At 43.6% G+C, this 26,080-nt stretch overlaps 1 protein-coding gene and 1 non-coding gene across 2 annotated transcripts in view; both read right to left on the reverse strand.

Annotated features, from left to right (window-relative positions):
- TBC1D9 (TBC1 domain family member 9) overlaps window positions 1-26,080 on the reverse strand; it is a 122,188-nt gene that overhangs the window by 27,857 nt on the left and 68,251 nt on the right. Inside the window, exons 4-13 of the mRNA XM_004768462.2 lie at window positions 22,125-22,353; window positions 21,438-21,699; window positions 19,530-19,737; window positions 13,322-13,528; window positions 12,280-12,450; window positions 11,220-11,370; window positions 8,440-8,654; window positions 5,895-6,012; window positions 4,323-4,608; window positions 3,693-3,822 (exon numbers count right to left, since the gene is read on the reverse strand). Of these exons, the coding sequence (XP_004768519.1) occupies window positions 3,693-3,822; window positions 4,323-4,608; window positions 5,895-6,012; window positions 8,440-8,654; window positions 11,220-11,370; window positions 12,280-12,450; window positions 13,322-13,528; window positions 19,530-19,737; window positions 21,438-21,699; window positions 22,125-22,353 (1,977 nt within the window). The remainder of the gene's footprint in view (window positions 1-3,692; window positions 3,823-4,322; window positions 4,609-5,894; window positions 6,013-8,439; window positions 8,655-11,219; window positions 11,371-12,279; window positions 12,451-13,321; window positions 13,529-19,529; window positions 19,738-21,437; window positions 21,700-22,124; window positions 22,354-26,080) is intronic.
- Window positions 7,589-7,692, reverse strand: LOC123391248. The gene has a single exon (XR_006605878.1). It is a non-coding gene; the product is annotated as a U6 spliceosomal RNA (small nuclear RNA).

Genomic DNA, 26,080 nt, shown 5'->3' on the forward strand with positions numbered 1-26,080 from the left:
CGTGTGTCTGCTGTAAGGTTATTCATGTGCCCCTGTGCCTGTGAGGAGGGTCACGTTGATCTATGGGTCAACCCCGAAGGTGGGGCATTGTGTCACACTTCTGTATAACTCTGATGACTGCAGAGCCTCACACACGGGGCCCACAAAGAAAAACACTACCTTTCAAACTGTCTGTACAATTCCTTCCAGTAGGGTCTTGGGAGAACTTAAAATGAGCAAGAATTTCTCCATGAGGCATTTATGAATAAAGTTATCTCATTGGGAGAAACCTGATCCATACCTAACCAACCTCCAGCCACCAGGGGGAGTCCTTGATGAGACCTCAAAGCTGAAAGTACTTTCAGTGTTTTTCCTACTTTTCTGTCCTCCTAGCTGAGTATCCTGAAGCACGGGCATAAATGTACAGCGTGCCTCAGAGGACTGGCATCGTGCCTCAGTTCAAACCAGGTTATCAACAGCTTCCGCGACGAGTGGCCCCATTCTGCATGTAGGGCAGGGATTCTCAACCCTCACCGGGTCCTGGGACCATCTGGGGAACTTCCAAAAAAGACTTATTTCTTAGGCCTCATGCCAAATATATGGATTTAATAGGTCTGGAAAGGAACCTGGGAATTCACTTGACTTTGAAAAAAAAATGTAAGTGATTTTAATGCACAGGCGAGACTGAGAACCACCAATCTGATGGTTAGGAGGGAAAAAGACAGATAAGCAAGGGTTTGTGGTGGTCTCTTTAGGATGAACTGTAAGGCACTGGGGAGCCATGAGAGACCTATGAGCAGTGCGGTGATGCGAAGTAGAGAAAAAAAAAACAAAACAGTCATTGTGCATTCAAAGACCAGGTAAAACAGGTGTTGGTATAAATAAAAGGCATTTATCCAGGCAAAGGAAGGAAACTGCTGCTGTATCCTGTGACAGGATGTTTGGCAACCAAAGGGCCACCATGAGGGATCCGGAGAGGATGTAAGTGAAAGCCAACCCTTGGTCTTGCCTCCATTCTCTTCTCTTTCCCTTAAAATTGGCTCAATTGCTGACCTCAGCATGTTGTTGGCGTATCTGCTGTCAAGAATAAAGCTGAGTTTCCACATACTAAGATTTATGACTTTGGTCCAGAAATCTCTTAACAATAAAGGTTCCAGGGGATGCCTTTAGAAAAACAATCCACTGCTATGATAATAACCATTGCCTTTAATCACATGGGCTCTTTTTCTGGAAAAATAATCATCCACAATTTCCAACATGGTGTTACCAAAAGTGCTGAGGCAATGATGTTTCTTTATTGTATTATGATAATAACCAGTTCTGGAGAGACTAAGGCGGAATAGCCATCCTTAATCTCCACTGGTGGAAATACAAATTGGAATAATCTTTATAGAAATTGGACAGTGTATGCTAGGAGCTTAGAAATAATTCATACTTTTTGATTTATTGCTACAGATCTATTCCTTAGAATGGACTTTAAGAAAATAATCAGAGATATGATATTAGCAAACAAGTTTATCACAGAATATGAAATATGTTCAAAATATAACATATATATATAATCATACCATATAAGTTTGTCATAAAATACTGAAAATTTGGAAGTAATCAAAATAAATGTCCAACAAAAGTTACCAGTTAAATAAATTTTGGTACTTCATTAAAACAGAATATTAATAATCTACTAAAATTATGGCTTTATAACCAAAGGAAAGAGCCCAGATGTCCATCAATAGATGAATGAGTAAAGAAGATGTGGTTTATACATACATATATACCATGGAATACTACTCAGCCATCAAAAAACGAAATCTTGCCATTTGCAACAACGCACATAGGACTAGAGAGTATTATGCTAAGTGAAATAAAGTCAGTCAGAGAAAGACAATTATCATACGATCTCACTGATATGCACAATTTAAGAAACAAGACAGAGGATCATAGGGGAAGAGAGGGGAAAAAATGAAACAAGAAGAAACCAGAGAGGAAGACAAGTCATAAGAGACTCTTTTTTTTTTTTTTTTTAAAGATTTTATTTATTTATTTTGACAGAGAGAGATCACAAGTAGACAGAGAGGCAGGCAGAGAGAGAGGAGGAAGCAGGCTCCCCGCTGAGCAGAGAGCCCGATGCGGGGCTCGATCCCAGGACCCTGAGATCATGACCCGAGCCGAAGGCAGCGGCTTAACCCACTGAGCCACCCAGGCGCCCCCATAAGAGACTCTTAATCACAGGAAATGAACTGAGGGTTGCTGGAGGGAAGGGGGGTGAATGTATGGGGTAACTGGGTGACAGACACCAGGGAGGGCACGTGATGTAATGAGCACGGGGTATTATGTAAGACTGATGAGTCACCAAACTCTGCCTCTGAAACCAATAATACTATATTTAATTGAATTTAAATTTTTTAAAAATTATGGCTTTAATATTTAATATATTAGAGAGTGTTCACAGTATGTTTTAAGTGAAAAATAGGATGTTTCACAGCACTTTTTAGCAAAGGCTTATTTTTTTTCAGTATATTTTGCAAATACAGGAATATACCTGAAGGAAAATATGATATAGTTTATAGAATGAAGTTTATTCTTCCCCATTTTTCGACAGTTTCTACATTTTTTTAAAAATAAACATGCATTACTTTTAGGATTCTAAAAGATATAAAAAGTGTTTTGTTTTTAATATGTATTGTCAATGAAAATTAAAAAAAAATAAATGATCAGTCTTGCCCCTTTTATGAGCAAAAAGACACACATTTCTGAAAAGATCTCTGAATCTATACCAATATTTTCAAAAGCACCACATTTTTTATTCTCTTTAAGATAGGCTTTTTCTGACCTCAGCTTGTCCCTCACTCTTTCTCCCTTAATATAGGCTGTTCTTGGTAGGAATGCTGACAATTGTCCTACAGCTCCAAAGCACCTGTGAGGGCCGAGTATGCTCAGCAGAAGAGTCACACTCTTTCTTACTGATCATTTCTATAAAAGTTTTCTGAGCCAAGGATCAGGAAATAAAGAAACGATTATGTATTATGGACACTTGAGTCTTTGGGGCTCCACAGCACCAAATGCCACTGGGCACATAACACTGCCTCCTTTGCCCCTAGAAGCTCATTAGTTCTGAGAATAAGGACTAGATCCAGGGTCACTGTGAACCAAAAGATCCAGGGTCATTGTGAACCAGAAGACCTCCTCCCCCACTGAGGCCAAGCAATTTTAGAGAAGTACGAGGACTCTTGTTCTTCTCTAGGATGGTACAGACTATTCCATGTGTCTTGGACTCAAGAGAATTGGCTGGTTTTCTTCAGAGAAGACCTACGTACTTGGCATGAGAACAGGAAGTGAACTGATGTGCACAGGTCAACCTCGCCATGCCTGCTCTCCACAGCCTTTCTGCAGGATGCCCAGAGATGAATCTGAGCTGCTGCTTGGTCCGGCTTCAGGACGGGCATGGCAGAGGACCAGGTCAGAGCTTGTCATGCCATCTGCTCTACGGCCCGAGACCCAGCAGGAGTCCTAGGCTCCCATTCAGTTCCCATCTCTGGAGCTTAAAGCTGTCAGCTGGAAGACAGCTGTTGGCTTTGGCAATCAGCTCTCCGAAGGTGAAAGGAAGCAGGTAATACCCGTAGTTGGTGATGGAAGTGGGTGCCACACATCCAGCAGAGTCCCACCCAGCACCCTCAGAGCACTGTGACACTCAGGCAGGAAACGAAACCCACCTCGTAAGACGTTCTGATGAGTCTGAAGATGTCTACCTCAGGGTAGGGCTCCACGTCGTCACTGAGCAGGGAGTGGAGGTGAGGGATGGGAGGCAGCGTGCTGTCTTTGTTGGTCACACTGTCTAAATACCTGGACAAAGAAATGAATCAGAAGTCACCAGAGGCTAGTTTGGAATTCTCCCATTACACTTCTCTACCCGTGTTCTACAAACTCAGCATTTTAGAAAAGACTAGACTTTCCTTAAGAACAGAATGAAATTCTTCTGGAGACGCACTGCATGAAAATAAATCCTCAGCCACAGACGAAAGCGGGTGTTCTGATTTTCATCACGCCCATTAAGACTCAGGAAACCAAGGAGAAAGACAGAAGGCGAATTCCAAGAAGAAACCAGAGGTGGTTTTCAAAGCGAGGTTCAGGGGACACCTCAGTGGCTCAGTCGGTTCAGCACCTGACTTGTGATTTTGGCTCAGGTCATGATCTCATGGTCATGAGATCAAGCCCTGAGGCTCCGTATGGAGTCTGCCTGTCCCTCTCCCTCTGCTCCTCCCCCTGCTTGCGTGAGCTCTCTCTCTCAAATAAATAAAATCTTTAAATCAGTAACAACAGCGAAGTGAGGCTTTGTCCATTACCTTCCCAAAACGGTCATGGCCTCCCCGTCGTCCTTGCAACTCAACAGCTTGTCCACGTTCGCATCCAGCACAGCCAGGGCCAACTGGAATATCACCTTGATTCCTTCATAGAAGAAACAGTCCACGACCACAACTGCACTCTCAAAGGGCATCACGCTGAGAAAGAGCGTGAGGAACCAAGACAGCGAGATGGTAGAGATCACGCCCAGGTCCTGCATGCAGTCGTACAGCTGGGGGACATAGTCTCGTGCTAGTTCCTCGAAGACACCCTGGTCCACCAGTGCGCCTGCAGCAGGGGCGGGCACAAAAGGCCACAGGTGAACCCACCACACACTTTCTTACTGAGGGACCCCACCAATCGGCCTGGTTGAGACAGTCGAGCTCCCAGCTGCCGCTGAGACAACTTGGCTCCTTTCTCCTAACAGTTCTGCTGCTACCCTGATACTAGTTACTCTGTTACTAGACCAAGGTGTCAACACAGCGTGGTCAGCAGATTAGTTCTGGGTGATTCTTCTCCTTCCGGAGTTTTCCTGCCCTGCTTCCCTACCACAAAAGGGCAATAACACAACCATCAGGGTTGTTGGAAAAGTCAGTTTAGAAAGATCTCATTGTTTGGTTAGGCATGAAGCGTATAGGACTCCATTTCTCGGCAAACTTATTTAAAAAAATAAGTAGCTTTTCTGGATGCACTATCCCCACATATGAGTTTTGCGGGGTTTTTCTGTTTGTTTTTTTGTTTTGTTTTCTTAAATTCACGTTTTCAAAACTGAAAAGCATTCCAGCAGTGGCTGGCTGGCTTGGTTGGTAAAATATGATACTGCTGATCTTGGGGCTTTAAGTTCAAGGCCCACATTGAATGTAGAGATTACTTAAAAAAGAAAAAAATTCTAAAAAAAAAAAAAAAGCATTCCAGTTGTACATATACACTCATGATCAACTTACTGACATTTCTGGAGAATTTTCCCAGTGAATCATATTAGTGTGAAAAGGCTTAGAAATGAGCACAAGAGGAAAGCATAAAGCATACACTTTACTACTAGCAATAAAAAGCTTGTCCTGCTAAAATGGAATGTCTAACACTCAAGAGGATTATAAGGAGTAAGAGTGATACTTTGTTTAAATGCTTACAGTCATGGTTTGCCTTGCAATGAAATCAGTTCTGAAAAATACTGCAGGAACTTAGTTTGGGGTACATTTTTCTATGCTTTTATTTTATTTTTTCTTTTTTGCATACTTCTGCTGTCCACAGATTCCATCCACTTCATGAAAACATTTTTTGCCAAATCTGACAAGTTTGGTACAGTTCCCAATGCCACTGTGACACCTACACTGAGTGTTTTCTACAATAATTTCTCCAGTGGTGATAACGTGTATATTCTCTTAAGCTCCATGGGGCTCCTTTATGTACAATCCATATGAATTCAAGCCCTCTCATTCCCATTTTGGGAAACTGGAGTAGTCTGAAACTCTTTTGGCTAAGGGTGACTGGAAACTGTTCTATCCCGTATCCTGGCTCTGGAAACATCTTCGCAATGAGACATGGGTTAACATGTTAACCACCTCCCCACTTACCAACAACTCTGGTGTTGTAGTAATCAGGAAGCATGCGCTCACACAGAGCCACCAGCAGCCAGAAAGCTTCCTCCTCTTTGGCATAAAGCAGCAGCACGGATGTGACAATATTCATGGCCTGAAGGCATGAAAAAGGGTGTCATCAAATACATTTTAAATACATCAAACACAGGTTAACATAAGAAATTTTGTGAACCTAAAAAATTACTGAGTTAGTCTCACAGGGCCAGCAAACTTTTTCAGCAGAAGGCCAGGTAATTAACACCTAAAGGATCTGCAAGCTCCACAGGCAAATTCGTCTAAATTTTGTTTGGTTTTTATAATTTAGAGCCCCTTAAAAATGTACCAACCATTAGTCCTTAAGCCTGCAATTCTTGAGTCTTGATGAACATTAATACTTTGAACCAAAGACTGAGCCCCTACACACAGGCAAGCCCTCATTCAAAACCTTTGCCTGAAGGCTATCTGACCAAGCTTTTAACCTGCTACAATCTCAGTGTTTCTAACCCTTCATTCACAAGATAAACATTTCCTTTTTAATCTTCCATAATGGTTCCTATAACCCAGTACACATGGCCTAGAGGCTCTCCTCTGAGAACAATAAAACCTTTCAAATTTGGAGTCTTCACCCACTATTTTCATCTGGATAAGGATGGCAGAGATAAGTAACAGTGATTTAAATTATAAAGTAACCCACTTTATTAAAAGATATGATCACCTAGCTCATAACCACTCAGGGCTCAACTACTTTAATAGTCCTCTTAATTAAAAAGAGAAAGATCACAAGATAGATATGATTTCTATAATTGCAGAGGCCAACTAACTCCTGGATTTCATTTTGATCTTTTACAAACCAGTAATTCTTCGTGGAACTTCTACAGTATAAATACCAAAAAAAAAGGATTTTTGGTCTAATAGGCTTTTTCTTTCTTGTAAGTCATAACATTTTCCCAAGTGAAATCATTAATAAAATTCTGCTTGAGAATTAACCTGCCGATTCTAGTACACGATCACGGTCACGGTTAGCTCCTTAGTCATTCAGTCAAGGTAAGTTTATAACAGGCTCTGGACGAAGTACTGGGGGATAGGAAGGGGGGTAATACAGTGGTGAAAAGTGTCACAGGACTTAAATGCTGATGTCAGAGAGACAGAATAAAGATGTAAAGGTTAATCAGTTTGGGGGTGTATTTAAGTTAAGTGCTATCAAAGAGATTATTAAATAAAGTGGTATACAAAGACCTGTACTGTGTGTGTGTGTGTGTGTGTGTGTGTGTGCGCGTGCAGAGGAGTTAAGCATCCTTTAGCATTTATCTATCTGGCTATCTAGCTTTCCTTCTATTTTTGTGTTCAGCAGTCATTTAGTCAAAAATACATTTTTATAATATATTATAAATATACTATAATATATTTATGTAATTATATTATACCATATATATCATAATATATATCCATCTTTCTGGATTTGGAAGATGTCTGAGGTATTTGTCAACATAGCTGACAAATTGCTAGTTGTGATTTCACATTTTTTTTGAGTACAGTTGATTCAAGTCTCTACATTAGGCTACATTCATCACAAGCGTCCTGACAGCTACACTGATACATGGCTATCACAGTATCAATGACTATATTCCTTACGCTGTGTCTTCTATTCCCATCACTTACAGACTCCATTACGGAAGGACTATATTTCCCTCTAAAATATGGAACGCTTCCCATATTTGCATGTCATCCTTGCACAGGGGTCATGCTAATCTCTGTATCGTTGCAATTTTGGTACCCATGCTGCTGAGGCGAGCACAGGCCTGCTTTAGCTTTTAGATGGATGGTCCAAGAAGGCCTCTCTGAGTATGTGGTCTTTAAGTCTAGAGGCACACGATCTTGGAGCTTCCCTAATTGTGGTGGATGTATTAGTACAAAAGATAATTTTAGCTGCTTTGGGGCATTTTTTGAACACCGATGAAGCATTTATTTTAATGGGTATTAAAGTATAATCATAGCATATAAAAGTTACATTCTCTAGTGTGTTCTTGCTTAGGAGGCAGGGCAGGAGCACTGTGGAACTCAGAATCCAGAATTACAGGCCAGGTGCTCAGGCACACTCTCTTTTACCTCAGGGAGGGAAGAGAGGCAGCTCGGAGAGTAATCAGAAGCACCTTGAAGGTCACCCAGAAATGAGGTGGTGGATCCGGAAAGGGAGTTCTTGACTCCCAGCCCTTCCGCTCAGTGCTGGGGTCTCAACCCAGGGAGATTTTGCTCCCCAGGGGCTATCTGGCAATGTTTAAAGGCAGTTTGGCTGTCCCAATTAGGGAGTTTGTGGAGAGAGGTTATTAAGTGTGTTACTAAACAGGAATGTTATTAAACATCTTCCAAAGCATGGGACAACCCCGAACAAAGAATTACCCAGACCACAAGGTCTCTAGTGCCAAGGTCAAGAAACTTAGGTGCTGAGATGGTTCTGTTAACCATTCCACTTATTGACTTGCTGGTTAACACACACACACACACACACACACACAAAGAAATCTAAACCACCTGTGTCATTTACCTGGCAATATCCTATGTTAGGATTTCGAAAAGCATAAGCTGTTAAGACTCTCCTTAGAGCAGCAATGCCCATTTCATTCTGGAAAGCTGGGTGTTCTGGAAGGGAGCGGTGTAAATCCCTCTCAATCTCCTCTGTGGCAAGATTATACTTCCCCATGGACTTCTCCACTAGGTCTTCGTAGTACCCGGGATGCGTGGCCTTCTCATTGATGGCACCTAGGAAATACCCAACAGATACAACATCCAAAGGGGCGGGCCTTGCCCTCGGTCACAAACACAGCTGACCGAGTGAACCTCTTCGTGTTCCTCACCGTGCAAAGGACACCTGCGAGACAACCACAGCCCGCGGATGCGGCGGGCTGTTGCAACTGCGGCCAGTTTGGTAAATTTACTTGCAGCCTGCTGCTCTCCTTCAGCTCCACCATAAACCAAATTAGAGGTCCGCAAGCTAAACATCTGTGTTCCGCAGAACTTCCACGGATGATCCGGGGCTACTTTCGGGAAGAGGAGGAAGGAACGCGAGTAAACCAAAGCATCCTCGTCTCAGCCAGAGCAGTTTTGCTGGTATTTTACTAGGGTTCTCCTTAAGATTTCCCTTGAAAAAGAAAAGTTCTGCCTCTCCAAACAAGTTTGAAAACCGGACGCAAAAGCGTGAGGTTTGAAGAGTTCAAACAGCCATACTGAGGAGTAGAGGAGGTGTTATGATGTATGCAAGGGTTTTAGAGCTGCAGTGGGTGATGTGGACATTCCTCACAGTGAGCATGTTACGGCTGGCAGTTCCTCAGGTGGAGAAATGGGCTGAGAACCACTGCTTTGAGATATTTGCATTTTAAGATTCTTAAAGACAGAAAACACTGTACAAAAATATCCAAATCTAAATAAATAGAACTTATGTAATTATAAATATATAGACAGACACAAATACACATATAAAACACACACACACAAAATGACAAGATAAACTAATCTGTATTTCACGGATTAGAAACTAGAACCCCTGGGCTGGCCTGGACCGTGTCAGTGACAGCCACCCAGAAGAGACAATCTTACCACTCACACTTAGCCTGGAAAAGGCATTCAGGTTGACAGCAACTTAACACTGGCTTTTGCTTTGTCCTCAAGGGAGATGTGCAAAGATATCATGTTGTCTGGCTGGCACTTTACTTCACTGGGTACACTGAGCCTGGTCCTGGTATACCACACGTATCCTGCCTCCAGTGAGCTGGGTGGAAATACGAGCTGTAGGCCGCCCCACCCCTGGCCTCACATCATCCATCACCGTTAAAGAAAATATACAGTCCAACTCTCTATGTGTCTCTGCAACAGTGCTGTGTACTATTATGTACTATTTCTTGGCTTTCACTTTGAGTTTCATTTTCATCCAAAATGGGGCTGCAAGTAACTTCTAATTTGAATCAGGATGAAAAGAGAATTTTTTGTTTACTGTATCAGTGATCTGAATGAGTCTGTCAAGGAGACTAGCTCACCAAACACAAGGAAGATGGAAGACAGGACAGTAAGGCTCTTCTTGGGTTGGATTTGTAATCAGATATCATTTGACTCAAATTTGGATTTCTAGATGAGGAGCTAAGGCTCATCCACTTAAGGAAAATAAGCCAGGTAAATGAGGCTAGAACAAGCTAGTTTTATATGAATCAGATAAAGCCAATTATTTTTTAGGATTCTATCCCCCAACTGCTGAGACGTTAATACATCTCATCACAGGCAATTACCATTAATAGCTGTTTTTAGAAAGAGCTATGAGTTTGGTTGGTTTTTTTAAAAGGCTTTTCTGTAAGTGTGGCAACTATTCTTTCAATTTTGATGCCATGTTTAAAATAAAAGGTCTTGATAACAGCACTTGTGTTGGACCATCTTAGGTTCAAATAAAAATATTCATGTATCTAAACTGATTACCTTTCAGGCCTCTAGTCAGTAAAGCAATTGACTTATAAAGATTGGTGACAAAACAAAAAAATTCCCTGGACGTTCATGACGGAACAGACCCGTGGGACACACTGGATGCTTTGGGCCGGGAGGGAGGCATGCTGGGGCTAGCCTGAAGAACCTACAGTCTGAAGCAGGACTCAAATGTCTGACCCCACAGAGCTCTGCTGGGGCTGTGCACCAGTTAAGGTGGCCACATTCTTCCCACCACTCCTTGACAGACCCCACTCTGTCCTTCCTGGTGTCTCCAGCTTGGGAGTGAAGTGTAGTCTAAGGCTCCAGTTCGGGTGTACATTCTGGTCTCTCTTTCACATCTCCAAGTGACAACCACCAAATTCAGGAGATGGCAAACACCAAGGATGAGGCTTTCTCATTCCTCCCTCTCCCTGCTTTAATGGGGGCTCTGACCACGTGCCACCCTTAAGCATTCTCAATGAGATATATTCTCATCATGTGTTCTCATCAATGGACACAGCCAGGAAAAGGCAAAAAACAAAACAAAACAAAACAAAAAACCCCAAAACAACAAACTTCTCAAATCACAAAGAATTATACGCTTTCCCATAGGTTCTCTTTTCTCCTACATAGCTTTAGTGAAGGGGTGGAAGAGGTTATGCAGACTTGGGGGATGATGGTATCCATGTCTGGACAACTGTATGTATGTTCTGTGTTTTCACTGAGGGACTGTACCTCTTGGGGCAGGAAAGGCTATTTAGTGCTGAAGGGCAGTGCTGCATTTTCAAAAGAGCCCAGATGCATGACGGGAGGCAGAAGGGGAGCGCTGAGGTCCCGCCCACCCCAGGGTCAGGGCCCCCAGCCCAAGCCCGGCTGTACCTGACAGCAGCAGCCAGAGCTCTCCCCGCATGCTCTCCGGTATACCCTTCAACACCAGCTCCCGCGTTTTTTCTGTGCGGTACATGCAGATCCCTTGCCCGTATTCAGCAAAGTGAATTTTCCAAGCTTGCTCCTTCAAAAACTCTTTGGCCTGGAAGGAATAAATGAAACATGACTACGTCCCCAAGTACTTTGAGGAAGGAAAGGGGAAGTTGGGCAGAAAGGCAGAATATCTCCCCTACTGAATAGACTCGTTATGTTCTGGACAGAACTCTGGGGAGCAAAGAACTCAGGTTTTCCGCAGTCCTTTCTTCATCCGACACCTGGACCTAATTTGAAGGCTGGGGTTCTGCTTTGAAGCTTTCTGGCCCTGAATCAGAATTCCATTTACCTGAAATGGGTCAGCGGAACGCGTATTTATGGCTTTATGTAGTGAAAATGACTTGGTGTTTTTGAAATGTGTGCTGAGAAATTATGTACTTACTTGTTGGCTGACTTAAACAATAGTTAAAAACAAGAAAAAAGCCCACATGGAGCCCTGCATCAGGCTCTCTGCTCAGCAGGGAATCTGCTTCTCCCTCTCTACCTGCCCCTCCCCCAGCTCATGGTCTCTCTCAAATAAATAAATAAAATCTTTGATAAGAAAAAAAAAGACAAAATGTCACCTGTACTCTGTATAACTCATCTCCTTCTGTGAAGCTACTCTAAAATCCAATGAGAGATTTAGATAAAAATCTATTTTGCTTGTAGGAAAATATTTATACAGATATGTATGAGTTAACATTGATTAAAAAACCTTTTTAAATATTATTGTTCTAGGGGCACCTGGGTGGCTCAGCTGTTAAGTGTCTGACTTCAGCTCTGGTCATGATCCTGAGGTCCTGGGATCAAGCCCCGAATTGGGCTCCCTGCTGCTTGGGGAGCCTGCTTCTCTCTCTCCCACTCCCCCTGCTGTGTTCCCTCTCTCACTGTCTCTCTCTATCCAATAAGTGAAATCTTTAAGAAATAAGTCACTGTGATTGTTCTAATAAAGTTTCAGGCCAGAGCAGGAGACACCCACCAATTTCGGGTTGAACTCCTCTGGGGACCGCCGCCGGTACATGGTCATCAGGGTCTGTGTGGCCGTGGGGACGCTGTTGCCGTTCAGGTTAAACTGGCGCTCTCCGTCGGCATCAGAGCTCGTGCTCCTCTGGGGACTGGAGGAGACCAGGCTACTAGGCCGAGAACACACCTGCCGACACACAGAAGAACAGATGCTGAAACACCACAGGCCACGCAACCCACTTCTTCAGTGTCCTCTGCACAGACCCAGTAGCTGCATTATGGTGCCCAAGAGGTCTCTCGCTACGTGAAAACACAGGAGGAGGCAGAAAGCCAGTGCTTTGGTGGAGATCAGACAGGTGTGCGGGTCCTAGGCCATGAAATCGCAATGCTTGAAACAGGTATCCTCTTATTTTAGATGCATTTTTGCAGCAAACTCGTTGGCCGTTAGTTTCTGATTAGCATGCAGGAAAACATGACACAGCTGAATCAGCTGCTTATGGGGCCACCTCCTCGTGCCCGCTCTAGTTTCTGACGCCCCCATGAGCTTGGACCAGGTGGACTGGAGCGGGCCTGCTCCCTGTGAGGTTACATTTCAGCTGCCAGTAATTGCTCTGTCATTTGTGCTGGACACCTATCTTCCTGGACTCTGACTTCCCTGGATGTTGCCCAGGGCCTAATTCGAAAGAGACACAATATGTATTTGATCATAATAAAGTCATCATCATGATGTTGCATCTCAGATTCGAGACTACAGTGACCTCCGTACACTTCCAACAATGTCACAATGTGAACACTGTTGCGAAAACAGGACCAATTACTTAGTAATTTCTTCAACTATGAAATACAGATAGACCAGATGATCTACAGGGCTCTGTCCAGCTCTGTGATCCCAAAGACAAACTCCATGAGAGTTAAACGAGCTGAGACACTGCTCTGGGCATCAGGGTAAGTGCCTTATCTTAGCACAGCTGGAGGATCCAACAGAATGGACAAGGAGGGCCCACTCTTGGGCAAAACACTAGGACGAATGCAAACACCCTCAGGCAGATCCCACAGACCTCGTCATCTGAGCTGTTGTAGCTGCCTGCAAACTCCTTGTCCGAGTATATCTTAGAGGTCGTCTGTTGCAGGAAATCCGAGATCCTCTGCACTAGAAAGTCTCTATCTTTCAAATTGGCAAACAGGAAGGTCATCCTGTTCCTGGTGCTGATGGATAAAGGACTGGGGAGTACACTGGAGCTGTCTGCCTTTTCCACAATTGTCACCTGAAAGAAACATGAAACAAAGAGCATTGTTTTCCAGGGATCACAGCAGCCTCTGAGCAGCACCAAACAAGGAACGCAACACTTCTATGTTCTGTAGGAACCACCCAATCTTACTGAGGCAAAGATGAGACTCTCTACCTCTGCTCCAGTAAAATAAAATCGCTCCTAACTCCTCAAATTGGAGTTCATATCAGAAGCTGGAATTATCGTGCTGGTCGTTCTAAATCAGCAATTCTACCTCGGGAGGGATTTTGTTCCCCCAGAGACATCTGGCAACATCTAGAGGCGTTTCTGGTTGTCAGAAGTGGAGGGGACCAGCAGCATCCAGTAGGTGGAGGCCAGGGATGTCGCTGGCCAGCGTATAGTGCAGAACAGCTGATCCCCAATAGAGACTGGCCTATGATATCAACAGGGCTAAGGTTTAGAAAACTTCTTGTGAAGAAACTCCCTGATTTTCATCAAAATTGCACGAGTCCTAAGGGAGAGGACTCCTCGCTGCCCTATCGTGTCTAAGAGAAACGACCCATGATACTCGTGCCTTTTTACCAAGCTTCATGTTGGGATGGTTTTCACAACCTCACCCATCTTTCAAACATCTCCTTCGAACTCCAGGGATTTGCCACCTCTCCTCTTACCACCTGAACATTTTAAAGGCTCCACTCAGAACAGACAGGAGGTAAATAGCTTAATCCCACCTCCATCGGCACTGGCGGACCGTGTGCACATGCGTGTGGTGAAGTAAATCGGCCACATGAGGAAATGAGCAAGAAAGAAGCACGTTTGTTCTAGCTCTGAACTGAAGACATGCAGTTGGGGCTTTAGAATAGAATTTTCATCAACTAGAAACTAGGGTAAATGCATGAAAATATTTTTCTTTACCACAATAGGAAACAACAACAACAACAACAAAACCCTCAAGGCCAGCCCTAGATAAATGGTTTACTTGCAGCAGCTCTGACTATATCCTTGAAGTTCAGTTTCTCTTCCTCTCTTCATTTCCACCTGTAAGCAGTCTAGACAGGTTCAACTCTACTTCATGAACATTTTCATGTGAAATACATTTTCTCCAAAGAATTTTAAAATCCTTTTCCCCTTCAAGGCAAGAAACCTGTTGGAGTTGCCCGAAAAGTGGCCCGAAGTGTAAAATGGGGACAACTGGGATCCACAGAGGGAAAACTGCAGGATCTGATGTCTACTCTCGGATTTTATCAATACATATAGCCATACACACACACACACACACACATTCTTTTAAAAAGGATTTTATTTATTTGAAAGAGAGAGAGTGAGTGGGAGGGAGAGACAGTCTGAGGGAGACTCTGCACTAAGCACAGAGCCTGACATGGGGCTTGATCCCACGGCCCCAAGACCATGACTTAAGCTAAAACCAAGACTTGGACGCTTCCTCAACTGAGTCACCCAGGTGCCCCTATATTTATATACTTTTAAAGGAATGTATTGAGGTACTTGGAGTTGTACATAAAAGTGGGTTTTTTTCCTAATGCAAAAGCTGGAGAAATGGTAAAAAAAATGTATCATGAATTTTCCCATGGCACTTAAAACATGCTAAACAATACCTATTTTTAAAAGACCTATGAAAACTCCTTTTTTCACAACATTTTTTTTTTAATTCATTTGGTCACCAGATGTCTCAGACCAAATGACAAATGCCAAGGGAACTAAAGGTTCAAGTTTCACACCCAAAACCCAGAGAGCCACGTGGATCTTGATGAGGTCAAAGTGAAAGTCCTTTAGCTAGATCACAAACACACAAACCACCTGAAAGCTCCTATATAAAACATGAATGCTCGGGGCGCCTGGGTGGCTCAGTGGGTTAAGCCGCTGCCTTCGGCTCAGGTCATGAACTCAGGGTCCTGGGATCGAGTCCCGCATCGGGCTCTCTGCTCAGTGGGGAGCCTGCTTCCTCCTCTCTCTCTCTCTGCCTGCCTCTCTGCCTACTTGTAATCTCTCTCTGTCAAATAAATAAAAATTAAAATCTTTAAAAAAAAAAACATGAATGCTCATATGCACTACAAAATATTTTTTGCTGACAGATTATTTCTGGTAGAATCCAATCCCATAAGCTCAGTGACACCAGCACAGCCACATTTGAATATTCTAGTTTAATGAGTCACATTTCATTACCAACTCGGGTTATAAAAATAGACTGGAATTTAGGCAAAGCTTTATGTTTCATATGTAATATCTGCAAGGTAATTTATGATTTTTAGAAAAAGAGAGATTTTATCTGGAATCTCTATCTAAAGAAGAACCTGATCGGTTCACTTTATCTCCCTGCTTTGCTGCCTCAGCAATTTCTTCAAAATCTGTAGTAACGTGATTCTGTGTCTATTTGATCTACCTTAAGTCTATCTGCGGAATATACATTAATAATCTCCAGTCAGTATTTTAGTTTAGGTTGTAAAAAATTAAATGAAACAACAATTCCTCGTTTATATCACCCTAAAGTAGCCATTTCAAGTAGGATGTTCCCATGGAGGCTGCTGCTCATCCATCAACTTAACTTGGGTCTAAATGGTACCCAGTTCACAGAGAGATGCCTCTCTGCTCAGACAGACCCTGTGTCAGGGGGTGGGGGGGGTGGGAAGGGGGAGGGGTGAGAGGAAGGAGGCCACCCCGTCACTTTTCTGTCATTAAGGTAACATAAAGGTTGTAAAAGGTACACTGAGTCCTTTGCTTCCTCCACTAGTTGGGATTAGGGAATCTGTCCTCATCTGTCTCAGAGATCCATCAGGCTAAAGGGAGCGCACTGCTGCCTTCTTTAAAGTTGCATCCACCAACCATAACACACTTTATTTCTTGATGCTACTACTTCCACTATTGTTCTTCCTCGGATTTACCCTGAAATATAACCGAGTGATCTCTGCTCTACCAGCTGTTAGGGAAAACAAGCAAGCCAGAAACAGGCTGAGAGTATCAACCCTCATTCTCCCGGCTGCCCTGAACTCTCACTATCATACTGGATCCGGCACTGAAAGGTGAAGAGCGGTGAACAGGAGAGCGGACAGCAGACATCCGGACCCCTCCCCACTCCTTATCTCCCTTCGGATCAACAGTGATGACTTGCTGCACCCACCAGTGCAGAGCCTTCGTCCAGGAAGGGGTAGCCCTAGCTGTTGCGGGTAACTTGCTTTGGGGTCGTACGTGATGGAAGAAAACTAGAAATGAATAAAATTAAGTTTGGTAACAGTCTATGGCAAAGAAGGTCCATTTGCTGGCAAAAGTTATGAAATCCATTCCAGAGCCAAATGTAGGTACTTGCCGAATTATCCCCCTCAGAACTCACCCCCACCACGTATCTCCTCAAACAATGTCACAACACTAGTTAGCTCATCTTAGAAGAACTGGAACCAGATTTGTCAATTGCCTAACAGTTTGCATTCTTTTGGACACACCCATTCAGCTTCTAGGAACTTATAATTCATACTTGAAGCAAAAATCATACATATAATTGGAAGAAAACTAAAAACAATGCACAGGTCCAACCACAGGTAACTAAAATAAATTTTATAGATCCAGTTAATGGAATAAGAGGCAGTCATTAAAAACCGTACTATTGGGGCGCCTGGGTGGCTCAGTGGGTTAAGCCGCTGCCTTCAGCTCAGGTCATGATCTCAGGGTCCTGGGATCGAGTCCCGCATCGGGCTCTCTGCTCAGCAGGGAGCCTGCTTCCCTCTCTCTCTCTCTGCCTGCCTCTCCGACTACTTGTGATTGCTCTCTGTCAAATAAATAAATAAAATCTTTAAAAACAAAACAAAACACAAAAAAACAAAAACAAAAAACGGTACTATCAAAGAACACTGAATGATATAGGGGAAAGTTTAATATACACTTGGTATTGGGGGAAATAAGCAAAAAAAATTCACTATATTTTATAGCTAAACAATATAAATGAATACACAGTCAAGTATAGAAAAAGCCTGGGAAAGCTGTACAGCTGAAAAACGGGCTGACTGGTGGGACTAGGGATGTATTTTATTTGCCTTTGATTTGTACTTTCACAAATTTTCTGTGGTAACGGTGAATTATTCTTTAAACAAAAGAAACTAACAACAACAATAAGAAAAAAAACCCAAAAAATCTGTTTATATAAATGTTCTCTCTGAAACAGAAAAGAAGGCAGAGGGATACTTGAATCCTTTAAGGAATCTTAACCAAGGGTCAATCTTAATTACATAACCAAAGTTTCTAACCACCCTTCACTTCTAGAAAAGGACTAGGGCAAGTTAAAGTGGTCTTCAGGACTAGAAGCTGTAGGACTTCTAGTCCCCAGCAGCCTAACCTGTAGCTCCTTCTCAACTCCGAACCTCAAGGCAAGGTCTCCGGGTAAGTCCCAGAACTACCTAGCACCGTGGAGATAGGACAGAAGCCACCTCCTCCCCAGAAACAGTAAGAATGTGGAAAGAGTAAGATTGTACAATGTCTTCATTATGCATGAGGATGGGCCTGGGACTTCATTAAAATACAGATTCCAGAATTTGCAGAGATTCAGAAAATGCGGGTCGGGCTCAGCAGCCCCATGGTTCCCTTGCTGGTAACTGGCAGACCAAAGCTAACACTTGGCTTTCTGATTCACAATCTACAATGTTCCCTTGGGACCAAGCTGCTCTCTGACTGTGAGCAGGTATAGTTTAACGACATTTTCTCGATTTTGTATTTGAGGCTTTGATACCCCAGGCCTTGTAGACCCTGGCAGAGCCACGTTCCCACCAGGGAGCACAACATTCCTATGCAAACCAAGCACACAGAGCCCACCACACTGCCTCCACCACCTTTAATCCAGCTCTTACACTCAGGATCAATGACCATTGCTCTAGTCACCCCAGGGGCGAGGGCAGATCTCAGATAGCTAGGGATGGCCCCTATGCCCCAGAGTCTGCTGAAATTATTCCAGCGAGCCCATTCTAAACCTGCTTACCCTGCCTCGCCTGTTTCTTCCCATAGAAATCACATGCCTCCTATGCCCCCATTTCCCGACTCCCTCTGCCTATGGACCAACCATGGTGCTTTCCCAGTGGGTCCCCAGAAGGATGGTGAATATAACAAGCTCTTTTCTTTTCTTTTTTTTTTTTTTTTTAAAAGATTTATTTATTTATTTGACAGAGATAGATCACAAGTAGACAGAGAGGCAGGCAGAGAGAGAGGAAGGGAAGCAGGCTCCCCGCCAAGCAGAGAGCCTGATGTGGGACTCGATCCCAGGACCCTGAGATCATGACCTGAGCCGAAGGCAGCGGCCTAACCCACTGAGCCACCCAGGCGCCCTAACAAGCTCTTTTCAGTGGCAGCCACCTCCTGATGTGTTGGCCTCACCACACCTGAATAACATTTTAAAACTCTAGGCTGGACGCGCTTGGGTGGCTCAGCATGATCCCAGGGTCCTGGGATCGAGTCCCGTATCGGGCTCCCTGCTCAGTGGGGAGCCTGCTTCTCCCTCTTCCCTTGCCCCTCCCCACTGCTGATGCTCCCTCTTGCACTCTCCCTCTCTCTCAAATAAGGAAATAAAATCTTTAAAAAGCCCAAAAAACTCCAGGCTGCCTTTTCTAGGAAGAAAAGCTCTTTCAAGTCACCGACAGCAATGACAACACACACAAGGAAGCGTCCGGGCCACCAAAGAATCATAAACATTCACCTAAGGTTTTAAAAAAACATTTATAGGGCGCCTGGGTGGCTCAGTGGGTTAAGCCGCTGCCTTCGGCTCAGGTCATGATCTCAGGGTCCTGGGATCGAGTCCCGCATCGGGCTCTCTGCTCAGCAGGGAGCCTGCTTCCTCCTCTCCCTCTCTCTGCCTGCCTCTCTGCCTGCTTGTGATCTCTCTCTGTCAAATAAATAAATAAAATCTTTAAAAAAAAAATTTATAAACATTCACCTAAGGTTTTTAAAAAAAAAAAAAAAAGTGAAATGCTGGTAAAAACATCTGTGGTTCACACAGAAAAGTATTACAAACAAACACTTAGGAGATCCACTTTCATCTAACACCCACCTCACGGAGTGGGATGATGAGGCTACACACGTTCTCCCCCTTGCTGGTGAAGCAGATGTAATTCGTGGACACAAACATCTGCCCCAAAATGTGCATTTTGTTGAATGGAGTCCAGAGGGTGCAATCTGTGTGGCCGTCCAGTTTTTCATCTTTGGGCAGCCGGAAGAGCGCACGGTACCTCTCACTCTTCGCCCGGGCATCGAGATCGCTGGAAGGCAAGAACAGCATCACCTCGCACGGGAGAAACGGTTTGGTGGCGTCTGCAGGATGCAGCAGGAGGTCTCGCAGCGCAGCTCTCCGCTTCTCTACCCTGTCACTCATCCCACCTTCTTGGCTTTCTACTGGAGCTAACCCCAACCTATGACCCAGAAGCACAATAGAATTATTTTAATCTATGTAGGTCCTGTGGGCAGTCATTTTACAATCAGTATCTGTAAATGTTGAAGACATCTGTGGAAGACTAGGCCTGATGGGAAATCCACTGTTCTTCTAAAGGAATGTGGTAATTTCTAAAGAGATTATTACATGCACACTTCTCCAGAGCCACTTTGGCGGCCTTCACTCTTAAGAAAGACCTAAGGAGAGTGCAAACAAGCCTCATGAATCTCCTGGCTATCACGGTCTGCCCTAAAAAGACAACAAAACTGCCTGAAACACAGGAACAACCCACCTCCTGTCCACTCGGAGGTTCCAACCTCAGCTCCGTTTTTCTCCCCTTTTCCCTGTTTATCAAGTCAGTTGTTCAAACCCTCTCAAGCTTCTATGCCAGCTCAGCCGCTGGGAGAGAGAGTCTCTGGCTTCCCAGAACAAAGCCAGGCTCCCCCGGCCCTGCCTCCGGTGCCCTCCCTTTTACCGCCAATTTGCTTCCATCCTCACCTGCCCTTACTTCCTTTCCATTGCAGAGGGAGAGGTATGAGCACACACAACTTTCTGCACGCCCCATTGGACGTCACTTCTAAAATGACTGATTTTCTTACAGCTTTGGCTCTGTGCCCCACTCCTTCCCTGCACCTACCTTCACCACAAGCCCTTCCCCTTCTGTCCTACATTCAAATCTTCTGCATCCTAAGAAGAGCAAACCTTCCTCCTTTACCACTGAATCTCTTGAAAGGGCAGTCTACTCCTGCCTAATGCCCGTTCCCTGCCTTTCGTTTGTGATTCAATCCACTGCAGTAACACCCTTCACCCTCAACCGCTCCACAGAAACAGGCCTCAGAGCAGCAGACATCTTCAGTGCAGTGATCTCTCGTCAGGTTCCAATACCAGCTGAACGCCAGGGATTTCCAGCTCCATCTACGCTACGGCACAGCCTTCGTATGTGCTCTCCCCCTCTCACTCCCCATCTCAGGTCCAGACAATTCCATGCATACACTCCCACTTGAGAGCCTCAACTTTTCCTTTGCCCTCTCTCTAGCTCCACTCCCACAGCCAGACTTCCAGGCTTTTCTGCAGCCTCTCCTCATCACACGCCTCACTACTCTCCAGACACTGTTGGACTTAAACCCCTCTGGGCTTTTCCCCTGGGATTCCTGCATCGTGCTATTCCTGACTGAATCTGTATGGGTGACTTCTACCACCTCTAGAGAGACCACTCCAAGCAGCGTCCTGTGAGGGCTTTACCCACCACCATGCCCCATTTCCCCCCCAGCACCCCGCCCATAGGAATCCCGCCCATAGGCACCCCGCCCCTAGGACCAGAAGAGTTCCCGTCACTTTGTGTCAGAGCTGGCTGTGCCTGCATCACTCATTGACCTTTGAGTGCTTCAGACAGTTTTTTTTCAGTTCTGCATCTATACCCAGAAAACTGTTCAGACCCCTTGCCAATGGTTCAGAAAAGGTTACATTTCACAGAAGAATGTAAGAATCTCTTGTTTCTGAAGCACATAAGACTTTGTCTCTGTCACCTACCGTTTCAGGGCCGAAACTTTTTTAGGAGACTTCTTTTTCAGTTTGGGCAGGGATCTGTCCTGTTCAAATCCCTCATTGTCTAAGAGTTGCCTCATGGCTATGTTCGCCAGCTGCTCCATCAACTTGAAGGTCTCATTGATGTTGAGAAAGACGGAGAAGAAATGTTCACTGGACCTCGTGCTCACTTTGATCACATCAGGCAGGAGCAGCGTGGCGCTCTTCTCCAGCTGTGTGATGTCCACCCACCGGATCACCAGCTTGGCTGGGCACAGGGAATAAGCTGGTCAGCATCTGGCTCCTTAAAATTCCCAAAGGATCCTTCAGTCTCACCACCCAGCCCTCCATCTCGCTGAACTCCTTGGAATTTGCATGTGCCATATCTGTTACTGTTCTGTTTGTGTGAGAGACAAATTCGGACCCCATAAATTCTGAAGTCATCCTTATTATGGACTGAAGTCCATGTCAACAATGTTTATTACAGCTCTGGGAACTCTCTATTAATTAATAACCTTTTTTTTTTTTTTAAATAATGAGAATAATTGACTTCACTTGTTACATAGTTAAAACACAGTGTAGACTGAGTCATCACTACAGATCTATTTGGGGCATTTTGATGTGGTTTATGAGTTTGGGGCAACACTTCAGCAGACTTTCCCAAGCTTCCCTCTGACATTCTAGACAGCTCACCTTCCCTTCCCATAAGGAAAGAATAAAAGCAAAGGTGGTTAATACTGAGGTACATCCAGCCCTGGCGGGGGACCTTCCCCTTCCAGTAGCTGCAAGAGTAATAGTTGACGAGTTTCTCTTCCTCGGGCATCCCGAACAGCCTGTGGAATTTCACAATGGCTTCTTTGAACTTCTCCGTGTCATCATCTTCCTTTACGTCATTGATCTTGTTATACTCTGCAATGATGCCCTGGAGCAAGGAGAAAATGAGGCACAAGACGAGTATTAACAAGACTAGGGCTGCTTTTTTTTCTGCATGCTATAAATATTGGAAAGAAAAAAAAAATTACTCATGCTAGAATATTTTTTAATTGATGAATTATTTTTCAAAGGCAGCCCCCCAGTTCTAAGCCCATTACCGGGAAGCACTTGTGTACTAAAAGATCTTCAAATAACAATATCGATTTGATTATCTGTTTATGGGTGTTAATCGTTTTAAGAGGTTCACTTAGAATGAAGCCCGTGGTCTTAGTCTACAAATGAGGAGATAAAAAGATTTTGCATAATTTTACTGCTTTTCCTAGCTCATCATGATAAAGTCACCCCAAAGGTCAGTTTCTGCTTTTCTCAAGATTACTACTTCATTAAGAGAACAGGGAGGACTGGCTTTCACGGAGACCAGGGGAGATCCATTTGGAACCGAGGCTAATCTGGGGATGAGCAGGCTGTGGGAGCGTGCTGTGTTAGGGAACTTCAGACAACCGTGAGGGGGCATGAGGGCACTAGACCTCTGGGTGGGGAGAAGAAGCCACTTCAGAAGAAGGATGTACAAACCTTTCCCAGTTGGCAAATATACCTACAGTCCACGTGACATTTCAAATTATCAATGCCTTTAGAGAGGTATTTGAAATGCATATATATGGGGGTATAGCTCAGTGGTAGAGCATTTGACTGAAATGCATATATATTATATATATATTATATAAATTATATGTTAATGAAATAAGTGAATAAATAAAAGTGACTGAGTCGGAAACCACTAATAAGTAGTAGCAGTTGGGTTTCTAGGCAACCCCAATAACCAATCAACTTAGAGTAAGTGGGATAATACCTGTTCCCCTGGACCACTTAGCAGGGCTCTGACCTGAAGTCAGAATAAGAGCATTAGAAGGGAGTGATGTATAACAAACCAAATGACAGCCATGTTTTAAGTGGACAAACATTCAAACTACATTATCCCAGATCTACTAAGTACCAGACTTCTAGAATGTTCATCTAAATTTTAAAAACAATATGTCTCTAATATGAGAGAATTTATGAGGCTGTAGAACTGAGAAACAACACTGGAACACTCCAAGGCATAGTATATAATATCAATAGGCTGGGCCTTGCCACCTAACTTCAACAGTAAAGGTAACAGTCCCACTAAGGTTTACTTCCCAACTTCTCCAACTTTAAAAAGAGAGAGGATCCAGAAGGCAGAACCTCTCCCTAGTTTGCTTATAATTTTTGTAGCTAAGTGGAGCAGCTGATGGAGCAAAGGGAAGAAACATCTCCCTCTTCTACATTCTACAGGTACTACATCACATAAAACAGGTTATCCTGATTCCAGGCAAGAGCTCCACATAACTTTGAAAAATCACTACCATCCAAATATTTGGGATGCCCAATACAAATTCAAATACACAAAGGACAGTGACACGATATTCACAAAAAGGAAAATTAACTTAGCGAACATGAAAAAATGTTCAACCTCATAATCAAAGACAGAAAATTCAAACAGTAAGAGCCCAACTTTTACCTATTAAATCTGGAAACCATTTAAACAACCAGAATGCTGAAAAGTGAGCAATGATATAATTGCACAGGGATTCTAATATACTGACATCCTCTACTAAGGGCCGCTAAAAAGGTGTAAACTTAATAATCAACATTTTATAACTTGTAATCCATCCCAAAGGAATGAAACAAAAACTCCAGAAGAATTTATATGAACAAGTGTTCACCGTATGCTATTACTGTTTGTGCCTACCCCAACTGGTCTAGAATCTAAAGAGACTTCTAGAAAGAGAGGAATGGTATAGTCAATAGTGGGATGATGTTACATTATTAAAATAACAACGAAGAATTATGTAACAATACCAGTCAAGGAGACAAAGACGTGATATAAAATTATATGCACAGTAAGACTATTACGATAAAATGCACTCAAGAAATCTAGAAATAAATACACAAAATATTATCTATGGGTTTGAGTTATGGTTGCCTCTGCAGTTAATTATTACATTTATAATTTATAAAAGTTAATTAAATCTCAAAACAAATACATTTGTTGGTTCCCTTCATGATTGGACAACTGGGAATGCTTAAAGCATTCATTTGCACATGAACGACATTCTTTCACACATAATTGCATTAATAGCAATTCCTTCCTCATAATTGGTTTCAGGGGAATTAAATGTGACATTTTTGGTGTAATAAAAACAGTGAGAAGAATGGCTATTTGACATAATTGGTCTTTGTTTTATTTTCTGTTTTTTTTGTGTGTGTTTGTTTTTGTTTTCCTCCTGGCTATTATCACTTCTAAGTAATTTGTATCTATTATCCAAAGACGAACCATCTGAGGGAGGACTAGCAACACCTGACTGAGGACCTCAGAAGTGCCTCCTGCACAGGGAAGAGGCCTGACCACCATCCCCACACCAGTCAGCTGCCCCCTGAGACATGGTCAGATGAGGAAGCTCACACTCTCTCTGTCTCCATTACTTCCCAGAAATTCAGAAAATCAGAAGGGTTTTATCAATAAAACAACTCTCCGGTATTCGAGAATACTTTTTTGTTTGGAAACTCCTACCTCCTCCCAGCTTCAAACTGAGCCTTTCCAGCATCTTCCCTGCTCCCATCTTTACCCTCTTCACTACCTGACTTGTTTCGTTAATCATGACCATGGAGTAGAAACTGAAATCAGCCATCCTGAAGCAGTGAAAAATATCCATCTTGAGGGGCAAACGGTGGGGGAAAGGGAAGAGGGGGATATGTTACACGTGCTTTTGTGCTGTTCAACCCTCCCTAATTTTATGTGGTCCAGTTAAAATTCAATTCACTCCCTCCAGAATAGCAGACTCTAAAAAGCAATGATATTCCATTTTTTTTTTTCTGATTATAAAACTACTACTTGAGGGGAGCCTGGGTGGCTCAGTGGGTTAAAGCCTCTGCCTTCAGCTCGGGTCATGATCTCTGGGTCCTGGGATTGAGCCCCATGTCCGGCCCTCTGCTTAGCGGGGAGCCTGCTTCCCTCTCACTCTCTGCCTGCCTCTCTGCCTACTTGTGATCTCTCTGTGTCAAATAAATAAATAAAATCTTTAAAACTACTCCTTGTTCATGTAAAAGTTTTAGTGAAAAGAAATCAGGTAGAAATTGGCCATCCTGTATAATTTTAATGAGAGATGAACTATCAGATCACTTCCTAGAATTCTTCCTTAATCCAGATATAAAAAAAGGCTTTCTAACAATGACTAAAAATCTGGAAAGAATTTCTAATTTTGACTAAATAAAACATTTACATGTTCCATGGCAAAAACTATCAAGAGCAAAGTCAAAAGGCAAATGACAAACTTAGGGAAAATATCTGTGGTATATATCACCAACAAAAGGCTAGTGGCTGGGCGCCTGGCTGGCTCAGTTGGTTAAGCTACTGCCTTCAGCTCAGGTCATGATCCCAGAGTCCCCAGATCAGGCTCCCAGCTCTGTGAGGAGTCTGCTTCTCCCTCTGACCTTCTCCCCTCTTATGCTCTCTCTCACTCTCTCTCAAATAAATAAAATCCTTTTTTAAAAAAGGCTAATGGCGCGTCACCTGGGTGGCTCAGTTGGTTAAGCGACTGCCTTCGGCTCAGGTCATGATCCTGGAGTCCCCGGATGGAGTCCCACATCGGGCTCCCAGCTCCATGGGGAGTCTGCTTCTTCCCCTGACCTTCTCC

This window comes from Mustela putorius, unplaced genomic scaffold, assembly GCF_011764305.1.
Source record: "Mustela putorius furo isolate JIRA1106 unplaced genomic scaffold, ASM1176430v1.1 tig00000083_pilon_pilon_pilon, whole genome shotgun sequence".
Taxonomy (NCBI): domain Eukaryota; kingdom Metazoa; phylum Chordata; class Mammalia; order Carnivora; family Mustelidae; genus Mustela; species Mustela putorius.